Below are 10,801 nucleotides of genomic sequence, written 5' to 3'. Positions count from 1 at the left end.
ATTATCCTTTGTGTCCGCAAAAATAAAAATGGAGGCAAAGGAATTAGCAAATTAAAAGCAAACCTGAAAGGGGGCTCATACAGTAATGGCTGCACACAATGGTGTGTGGACACAGATAAAATCAGACTAACAGTCTGTGGGATTTCTTTTTGTTTCCTCTACAGTTGCAGTCAAACTCTAAAAAAACTTAATCTGCAAGTCTTACTTTTTCAATACACCCACCTCTGGCTCGCTCTCTACAGAATTCATGGTGCATTGTGGGCTTCAATGCCAGTTAGTCTGGGCTGGGGGGATAAACATCAGCTTGTTCCTAGTGGGGGGTTCCTGGAAAATGTCTATTATCACATCTCAACTCCACTGCAGTAGAGTTTTTTTTTTTTTTTAATACAAAAACATCCTGCAGTCTCTCCAGTCGTTACCCCAGATGATCAATGATCATTTAACTGATTTGTCCTAATGGATTCCAACACTTTATCATTCCTTATAAAACAGACCAAACCTTAAAGGAGCTTTTTTAAGTTAAAGGAAGTCAAGTATCAACATGAACAGAGCAGATGAAGCATCACGAGACAAAAAAGAGAGAACTAAATAATTACCATCATAATCAGATAACTCTTGTTTAGTTTATAAATTTGATCCAGTAAATTCTTACCAAGATGTCTTCAAAAAATGACCTAAAAATCAGGAATGAATCAATGACATTTTTTCAAAATAAAACGATGCTTCTGTTGGAAGAAGCAGCATTTTCAGGATTAGTTTTGTTGCATCAGTAGATCAGTGGTCTCCAATCGTTCTCAGGTTGTGGACCGGTTTATTATCAGACAATATTTTCACAGACCAGCCTAAAGGGGGCTAAAGTGAGCGTCCATTTTTTTTTTTTTGTTTGGCTTTAGTTTCCCTCAACTTTTGAGGGTAAAGTTCAGCTTCAACTTGAGTAAAATATCTGCAGCTGGTAGATTAGTAAACTAGATTTGAAGTTTGAACACTTAAAATGTGTTACAAATTTTCTCTTAACCCACAGCTGTCAAAGTGGAAGCTAAAAACAACAACAAAAAATCATCAATAAAACTGGTATTTCACAAATATAATAATAATTTGAACAACTTTTTCAGCAACAGCAACATTAGAGAGCCAGTTGGTGAATATTATGCATTAATATTATGGTCTGTGGGAACAACTGTTGCAGTAAATCCATATTTGAAGTAAAGACTTCTGCTTATGTCAGTTAAATGCAGATTTATTTTCGTGTCGAAGTCGAAGGCTCTTCTTCTATTTTCTTACTGGCTATTTTTTTTTTTCTTTTTTTGCAAATGTAAACTTTCCATTATCAAACACATTTGTTTTTTGCTAACTTTGCTAGCTTGGGGGTTTCAATTTGATAGTGGTCACTTTAAGAAAGGAGCGTATGTATTTTCGATACATGACCGAGCGACTTGACCTGTCAATAATGGGTCGGATGTGGTGGAGAGAATCCATTTTTTTTCAAAATAAAACTTCCTTGAGAATTAGAATACAAACAAAATGGTCGAAATGAAACCCAATGAGGAAATTAATTTATGATATTGGACTAAATAAATAAAATTTAATTTAATTGAATAGAAATATAGGTCGTGTTTTTTCTTCTCTGTGGCCTGATAAAAAAAAAAAAAAAAAAGGTGAACACGCATATGGATGCCAGGTATTAGGAGGCTAAAGACATGATATGCAGTGATAAAGCTGAAACCTGAACCCCTGTCTCCTAGATGGAGAGGTGCCAGCAAAGCATTCTTTTTTTTTCTTTTAGTAAAAATAGCTCATGCCATCAACAGAAATCTTCCCAGTTTAAAACCGATGCTCCCATCATATCCTCGGACACAGATGGATGATGGGAAAAAACGTACTTTACAGGAGGACAAATACGAGACGGGACACACGTGTTTTTGGTGGTCCGTCAGCTCCATTTATAGGAAAAGCTTCTTTCTTGGCAGCATCTTGAAATTCTAACTTATGTGTTTTATCAAGAATACACAAAAAAGAAAAAGAAAACAACTCTTGGGTAAACAGATCACTTGAAGCTTCAGTCTAAAATTAGGGGCTGTGAAAACATTTCCCACCACACCAGATGGTACAGGCAGCATTTAAAAAAAAGGAAGAACAACTTAGAGGAAAAATAAAGAAAAAGTCCGACTCATCAAAAGCAGGAAACTGAAACGATCATCCCAGCAGAACCTCCCCACTTTGTGATGTCACAATGTGAGAACTCACTAGTTTTTGTGGATCAAAATATCGCTTTAACATTATAACACATTTAAAAGAGAATACGGATGCACAGTTTGAAAAAGTTCCACTGAAGTTTGCAAACTTTTGGTTCAATAAATAAATCAAAGTGGAACAGCATCTCCGAGTGAAACCAGAAGCAAGACATTTGTAAACCTAGCTTACAAATTTTCAGAGTATCGTGCCGCGCGGGAGGGTTGTGCTTTCTTTTGGATTAATGATAGAAAGTGGAGCACAACTCTTGTGCCTGCTGGGCACGTAATGAATAACAAAAATGAAAAATGAAGGAAGAAAAGCCCCTAAAAAAGCAAGAAAAAGGAACATTTACTGAGAAAGAAAAGGAGATGTGTGTGCATTTATCATGAAAATATGTTTTAAATTACGTGCCTGTGTGTGCATAAAGGATTTTTCCTCCCAAAAAAAAAAGGGAGATGAGAGCAGCCCTACTTCAACTAGCCTAAGGGTTGTGGTGTGTTCAAAACTATGTAGTGTTACAGACTTTTGCAAAGTGTTGCAAAATGTTCCGCAGGCATCGGTTAAAAGCCAAACAGAAGATAAAGTGGAGGCCGGCTGCATCAGTGGGCTGGCAGGCAGCTAATGTGGCAGAAACTCAGAGAGAAACAACTCCTGCTGCGTCTGTTTGGTCAACCTAATGAATATTTTGTTATTTCGTTGATACGTTTTTGCATCTTTTTTTGCTTTTCTATCAACAGAAAACAGCTCCTGCTGCGTTTTGGTAATTTATTTATTTGTTTGTTTGTTAGTAGCAGACCACCTCCCAACTTCTACATACTACTGCATCAAATAGTTCAACCTAAATCTGGTAGAAAAGGTGTTGGCCTCCTTTTTTAAGCTGTGTTCCTATTGCAACAGCCTTTTATAATGGAATCCAAGGATAGACAAGAATAATCTTGCAAGTAGCTGAGGGAGTGTGTCATACCAGCGCACGCGGGGAGGTTTGGGAGGCGGCGTGTCCCATCTTTCCTCATCTGAATGCAGGCTGGCCTTGACAGGACTGCCTTCATCCTGTTCAGACACAAAAAGAAAACACAGTTGGAGTTCAACCTAAAAAAAAAAGGGGCTTTTTTGTTGCCTGTGTCGCTTTTATGGTATACACAGATCACTTCAAACAACCACGGTAATGTTCTTCTAACCTCGCTTCTGAGCAACTGCTACAAAATGCTGATTGTTTAGGGAAAAATTCATTCTATAATACTCTATAAACGCTATAAAACTCCAAACATCTTGATGGCTTCAAGATATTTCTGCACAATCTACTATTGATCACCTGGACTAGGTACATTTTGCCAGTTAATATCGCCTTTTTTTTTTCTTTTTTGCGACTTTGACAGTACTGAGAGTCAGTAAGTAGTGATTTCTCCGAGTAAGTCTGAGTCAATGTTTCTATGGCAACCACTATACAATCAGGAGTTGGAAGCCCGACCACATGACAATGGGCTACACTTAAATGTTGGATGTGAGACCACATACTTTTATTGAGCCATCTGATTAGTCAGTTTAGAACTTGAATGCTTTCACTAAGGAAAACAGAAAACATATCATGAAAAAAAAAATTAGTATTAGTTAAAAAAAGGTTTTCAATGAGTAACTAATCACTGTTTATTTCTCAAAGGAAATCTATGGGATTTTGGCTTCTTGGAGCCAGCGGGTACTTCCTGTTTGGAACGTGAGTGAAGTCACACATTCCAGTTCCCATAGACAGTCAATGAAACAAAGAGCTGTCAGGTGGAGCTTAGAAGTCATAGATCTTTTGTAAACAATTTGTACATTAGAATAAAATACAGAGCGAGAGTTGCATCATCATGAGGTTCAAGCTTATGAAGAAGCAGATAAAAACCCACTGCTAGAAAAAGCTTAAGTTTAAAACTGCCATGGGCGGGGCTAAAGTCTCCGTTTTGAGCTCCAATTCTAAAGCCTCCACTCACAGACAAATAGGTGCATTAACAACTCCATTTTGAAACTTTATGACTGGATAGCTCTGATATTTGTGGATATTTGTTATCTACTCTAATGTTAGCTAAGGAATGATGGGATATAATTGAAGGGTTAGTTCAGTGCCAACTCTGTTCTGAAGAAAATAGCTAAAAACAGCCTAATCAGAATTAAAAGACCACATGGGGAAACGTTCAAAATAGAATCAAATATAGCTGGAGTGTGACTTTAAAGAGTGTTAATTCAAATATTGGGGGGGGGTACGAAAGGGTTCAAATATGTGTAATACAGCAATGACTTTCTGCTGCTAATAAAGTTTACTTTTCTGTTGTCTGGATATAGGCAAGTACAGCAGGAATTTCAGTGGTTTAATCCAAGTTTGCATAAGACAATGTTATTTTCCCATCTCTTTTAATGCAGAATAAGTCGATTTGACAGGTTGGAAACAAGTGTCAATCACTTTAAGGGCTGTTTTTGAAGCTGGAAAGCCAGAAAAACTTCTGCTTCAAAGCTCTGCTCCTTCCAGCACTGTGACTCATTAATTTGATGCTTTTGCCTCTGATAAAGAGACGATGACAGAACATGTTTAGGCGCCGTCAGCTCATCACAGAGCGGCGAAATGAGCCGAAGAGGAACACACGGAGAGCAGGAGGCCATACCAGAGTCAGGTTGGAATGAATGTGCCCTCTGAACAAGAAAGCAAATGAGCCCATGTGGGATGTGTGCATGTGTAGGTTTTTTGTTCGTACCGCCATTGAGAGGGACCTATGTGGGTGCTGCAGTGGCTTACAACAGCTGACCGGACATGAGTCGATGTGAGTCAGAGCAGCACACTGATAAAGACGCCATGTGCGAGTGTGGTCATTTTCTAAAACTCGAAAGAGTTCAAAAAGAGCAACAAACAAACTCAAACTGGAGTCAATGCAAAAAAAAAAAACAGAAACGTCATGCAAATCATTCAGCTTCTGCCCACATTTCAGATGCTGCCGCAGTTTGAAAAAATGTCTCACCCAAAGAATTCCTGGAGCAAAACTCGTCTGTGCCTTTTTGTGTGACTGGACGGGTCGACTGTTTCCAAAGGATACGCTTCTATTCTCAGAGTCAGAGTGCATTATGGGAGAGGAGTGATGTCAGCTGAAATGCTGAAAGCTCACTTTCTTATTTTAACTTTTTTTTTTAGTTATTCATGGATCTTGTTCATCCCTCTTTCCCGGGATTTTTTTTTTTTTTTTTTTTACTCGCCCCACATTTTTACAGAGTTAGTAAAAAGAGGCGAAAAGGGGAGTTTTGTAAAACACTGCAGTTAACACTCCCTAATGTGAAGTGTATGCTTTTATTTTAAAAGGAAAGCACAGTTTTTACCCTTATGTGTCCTCTCAGCCGAGGAGGTTTTCAAGCTTTTCTAGACAATTAGTTTCTGGTTTAAACAAAGAGGCTTCAATCAGTGTTGAGTTTCTTAAATGCATTTACAAGCTGTGCATAACTAATGAACTCCCACTCCTCACTTTCATGGATCACAGCATTTGAAGCAGCTTTTTGTAGAATCTTTCAAATGAAGACTGTGGTTTATTATCTCAAATAAGCCCTGAAACATGTGTAACAATACTTGTTGCAGCTTAAGCTTTTTGCAAAAAGGATAAGCAAAAAAAATCAAAGAAAAATATGAAAATTTTTACATGCTTGATAACTACTGTTACTCTTTGCAAGTATAAAACGGGCCAGAAAAGAAAAAAAATTCCTATAAAATTGTAAAAAAAATTAATAATAGTACTTTCATTGACATTTTCTTAAAAGTTTTTGTTAAAAATGGTTTTATAAAACCTCCTCTCTTCAGCTTTAGCAACGTTTACTTCTAATTTCATCTGTTCTTTGATATTGGTTTGTTCTCTTACTTATCAATTTACGGGTAAATGGGCTACAGGGGGCGCTATTTAGTAATATGTATTCAGCATAATGATTTCTTTGTCATCTCTCTAGCACTTTTAAAGATATATTCACAGCTGAAAGGAGAAAAAAAAGATTTTCTTGTGCGATTAGAAATACTTTAAAAATAGAGTTACTTTTATTTGTTTTAGAAAGGTAAAAAAAAAAATAAAGACTTCACTAAAGATTTGACCCAAGCTAGATTTCTTTAAAATGCAAATAGAAAAACATATTTGAAGCCAAAATGGAGAAGATTACCACTCCTTTTCATTTATTTTTTGTTTGAATCTTTAAATTTTGTTTTGGTTTGTGTCTTAATGGTTTGGAAAAATAGAGAATAAAAATGTTCTAACTCGATTTTTATGTTTGTTTTGTGTAATTTTAGACTCATTATTGCTTTTTTGGATATTCACGAGAACTGATGGACAATTAAAGTAGAATGAGATCTATAGTTTTTTAGCTCCTTCAATCTCAGAACCGTTTCCGACAAACCCAATCTCATTTCTACAAACATCTTCACTTTATAGTCCTCTCAAGACAGATTTTTCCATTTTTCTGGGCCTCTGTCCCCCTGTGACTAATTATTTGTTTCATTTTCCCACTCCTAGACTGTTACTCAGTGACTTCCTGTTTTTCTCCTCCATGCAGAACACACAGTGAGAGGGTGTCGTACCATGCCATCTTGGATCTGCGTGTTGGTGGGGCTCTCCAGTAGATGAAGTTGTTTTTCAAAGAGCTGCGCGATCGCTCTGTGAACTAACTCGTACTGCTCCTACAGAGAAAAGAAATACACAAAAAATAATGAAGCACTGGAAGAGAAAACAAAGGCAAACGGAGTGTCAATAAATAAAGACTGAAAAAAACTGTCAAACTGCATGATTTTGTTATTATTCCCACGTTGGGAAGTGTTTTTCAGAAATTACAGCTTTAGGACTGCACCAAAACACGTCCTATTGCCACAAAAATAAGACTTTGTTCTACTAAAAATAAATACATAATCTTTAAAATCTTCACAATAAGACACATAATAAAACGTTGAAATCGTAAAATACACCCATGACCAGTTAGGTGAGTAAACTAATAACCTACTTGTATTATAGTAAATCTAAAAAATATGAACTTCATAATTTCACTGTGTGCGTCGTAGAGGAGTCAAAACAAACCTTTGTTTGAACGGCAGAGTGCCGCTGCGTCCTCATCTCTTGGATCAGCCGAAAAACGTTGAAGTCCTCAGGAATTTTCTTTCAAAAGACAAAAGAAGATGTCACACATCTGGGTGTGCAAAACCAGTTTTTGTTCAAAAGCTGCATAAATTCATGTAACATTGTGATTAATCACAATTCAAAAGTGTGATTCATTTTTCTAATCAATTGACAGCACTATTAACCACCCAATCAAACCTTTTAAAGGGCCACTCTTCATCTTTTGATCTATTTTAAAAGCGTTTCTGGTGGCCTTTTAATTATGACGTCTTTAGCCAAAATTTGAAAAAGTCCGTTGTTTTCTAGGATACAGTTTTGTAGGGTGACAGTAGTTTATTAGAAATTCAAATTCAAACTATTTTCTACGTAACAAATGCGCTCTTTTCCAAACAGCTTTTTTGTTTGCTCCTGATTTTCAACTATCTGAATAAAAAATACTCATAGTTAAGCTTAATTTTCATCATAAAAAAGGACACAAGAACAAGTTAGATTTTCATCAGAGAGGGACTTTTGCTTTAAGGAGCCACTGGGTAATGGTAATTGTGGATTTGAATCCACAACCTCACATTCTTAGGGCTGACACTTCATCACAAGGCTTTTACATGAAAGTCATGTACAGCGAAACATTTAAGCAGGTATTTGGGTGATGCATACCCCAGCTTTGAGGAGGTTCCAGGTATAGTCGATCGCACAGATGGCCCCCGTCCTCCCACAGCCTGCACTGTTCAGTCACAGAGAGACAATTTCAAATGAAACTTGATCATCCACCATACAATTGCAAAGACACATTGACAAATCTCAGTTCTGTATTTCTATTTCTGAAAGGCACTGAGCCAGAAAAAACCCCAGAAAACTAAAAAGGGAAGAAAAAAAAAACAGTATTTATGTGCAGCAACACTCCGTCCAGACAGGAAGGAGACAGGAGCAACAGAGAAGTTGATCACGCCTGTCGGATAAAATCATAAAACTTGATCTCATGCTGCCACCGAGCTCTCCGCGTCTCTAAAGCGTATGGCATTCTTTGTATCAACCCACACAAAGCATCTTCACAGACGCAAAGACGCAGCTTTGAGTCCTGCTGTGCAGCAGCGGAACCCGGAAATGTCCTTAGGCTGCTCATTATCGCTTATTACACACATATGGAGACTGAGCTGAGAGCACAGGCATCCATGTGTGCCGCAGAAACTTCAACGTACACATTTCTCACCTGGTTATTTTTGAATGAAACACAAGCAGTGTAATCGTTTTTCAGATCGGGATTTCTGCATGCTTACCTGCAGTGCACACATATGGGGACGTCATCGTTGTCCTGGTACTCTCGCATTAGTCCGATCATATCCAGTATGGAGTCGAATGATGAGGGAACGTCATGATCGGGCCAGTTCATGTAATGGAACTGAGTTATTCTTCTAGTTTCCTGAAAACCAGCAGAAATAAAATATTTGAATTAGAAATATTTCACTTTTTTTTCCTTACTTTTTTGACTAAAGTAGAACTTACATTTTCATACTGCACTACTAAGGTCCTGATAAAATAGTCTGTTCTGGCCTGCTCCGATTCCTACAAAGAAAGCAAAGTCAGGAAAATTCACAAGTCCAAATCTCTTCTTGCGACTCTCTTATTCTTTTTTTTATTTTTTATTTTTATTTTTTAGAATAAACAGCTGTTACATCAAGGCATTTTGTACTTACACAGGAAATTCTGAAAGGCCCAAAACTCATAGACTCCTCCCCCGGCAGCGGGAAATACCGCTCGCACTTTTTCTAAACCAAAGAAGAACAGAAGTTCACTCGGTGTGATAACAAAACACCAGGTACACACCACAGCTTCCTGTATGTACTTTCTAAATTGAAGTAAATGATTACCCAGACATGAGGAACACCACTTATAGGAATTACAAACAACGAAACGAGGAATTGGTTCTTATGGAAAAAAACTGACAAAAATACGTTTTACTTAAGGTAGACAAATTGAATACCCACTCTGATGACAATTGTGTTTTTGGAATTTTTAACAAGTTTTTGTGACATGCTTCTAGTAATGGAGGACATATATAAAGACAATTAGGCTTAAAACTGCATTTCTGAGTATTTTTTAATACAAATCATTGTGATTAAGGAGGTCCCAACTGTTCTGCCCACAACAATTTCTAATGAACTCCTGCAGAAACTGAAGCAGAATCTGCTGGAATTACGTTGATCATGTTAACAATTACAAAATTACAGTAAATCAAAGAACATTTTTAACATTCAAGCAACATTATCAGTGGAGCTTGGAGGTGGGGAATATTAAGTGTGTGAGGACATAAAGTAGCAGTCTTACCCTTCCCATCTCAAACTCTCGACAAGCCATTACAATAACCTGCAGAAACACGAGAAGGAAATGAGAAATGTTTCGTGCTTGCACTTACTTTTTAACAATTCAAACATCTTTGTAGTTCTTTTATGCAGCAGTCTTGTAGAAGACACTTCTTTAGGAGCGGACATCCTCCTGTAGTGCTCTGGTTTAAGGGTGTATTCAGACTGGAGAAGTCCATTGGTACTGACCGAGTCTGCTTAATTTGGCCCAGATAGAGACCTGAACCATGCATTTAGTCTGTATTCAGGCTGTCGTCATTGTTGGAAACAATTAAAACTGAAAATTTGTTCTAGATTATCAGGGGAAATGTACTCAGGTTCACTTTAAGCAAACCAACTGTGTCCAGTCTGAATACACCCTAAGTATGTCATCATGAGTCTTTCCCTCATTCATGTTTTCCCATTTTGCTGACAGCACAAACACTGTCAGTGCTGCTATTGTAACAACAATTGTAAACATCCTGCTGGTAGTTGCAGACCAGGGATTTCTTGATCACGTCTTAAGTGCTTTTTCTTTAACTCGACCGCACACTCACAGCCACATTGTACTCCCAGTTCATCCTCCAGAAATCAATGACAGTGTTTGGCAGTGGACCCTGAGTTGCGATGTAGGCCTTTGGGCCGTCCATACCCTGAAAACAATGAGACCAAAGAGAAACGAGATTATTTATGAATGAATCCTTTACATTGATATATAATTAAGCAAGGGTACTTCACTTTTACCTTGATGAAGTTTGCATTGATGTAATCTGTGTCCTGATTGGTTGTTTTGAATGAAACTTTCACCCGACTGTGGTCGACTGGAGACAAAAAAAAAGACATATTAAAGTATTTTATTTATCATATAAAAAACTGTGATAAAATTAAACCTAAAAAATGACAAAATAAGTTGTAAATAAAAGGTGTGAGGCAGATTTTTCTGTTTTGAGTGCATGTTCACATATTTTGAACCAGTTCTTCTGTCACCTCGGCATCAGCTCATTCACTAAAAGCTTTAATGAATGAGTGGAAGGACGGATGAAAAGAGTATAAAGAGGATAAAGGAAAATAAAAAAAAATGAGGGCAGATGTTGGCTTTCCCTGAGGTCATTAACGGCGGGGTTTTCAGAC

The 10,801-nt window shown here is 37.4% G+C and overlaps 1 protein-coding gene across 3 annotated transcripts in view; it reads right to left on the bottom strand.

The window, feature by feature from the left end:
• The window catches only part of ptpn12 (protein tyrosine phosphatase non-receptor type 12), a 41,065-nt gene that overhangs the window by 10,735 nt on the left and 19,529 nt on the right, over window positions 1–10,801 (bottom strand). For all 3 annotated transcript variants that reach the window (XM_024288335.2, XM_024288344.2, XM_024288350.2), the window contains exons 3-12: window positions 10,415–10,491; window positions 10,228–10,323; window positions 9,657–9,695; window positions 9,026–9,097; window positions 8,835–8,894; window positions 8,609–8,751; window positions 7,989–8,055; window positions 7,296–7,373; window positions 6,806–6,904; window positions 3,197–3,282 (exon numbers count right to left, since the gene is read on the bottom strand). In XM_024288335.2, coding sequence (XP_024144103.1) covers window positions 3,197–3,282; window positions 6,806–6,904; window positions 7,296–7,373; window positions 7,989–8,055; window positions 8,609–8,751; window positions 8,835–8,894; window positions 9,026–9,097; window positions 9,657–9,695; window positions 10,228–10,323; window positions 10,415–10,491 — 817 coding nt within the window. The remainder of the gene's footprint in view (window positions 1–3,196; window positions 3,283–6,805; window positions 6,905–7,295; window positions 7,374–7,988; window positions 8,056–8,608; window positions 8,752–8,834; window positions 8,895–9,025; window positions 9,098–9,656; window positions 9,696–10,227; window positions 10,324–10,414; window positions 10,492–10,801) is intronic.

Source organism: Oryzias melastigma, linkage group LG23, assembly GCF_002922805.2.
Source record: "Oryzias melastigma strain HK-1 linkage group LG23, ASM292280v2, whole genome shotgun sequence".
Taxonomy (NCBI): domain Eukaryota; kingdom Metazoa; phylum Chordata; class Actinopteri; order Beloniformes; family Adrianichthyidae; genus Oryzias; species Oryzias melastigma.
Note: the sequence above shows the minus strand (reverse complement) of the source record. Positions and strands in the feature narration are given on the sequence as shown.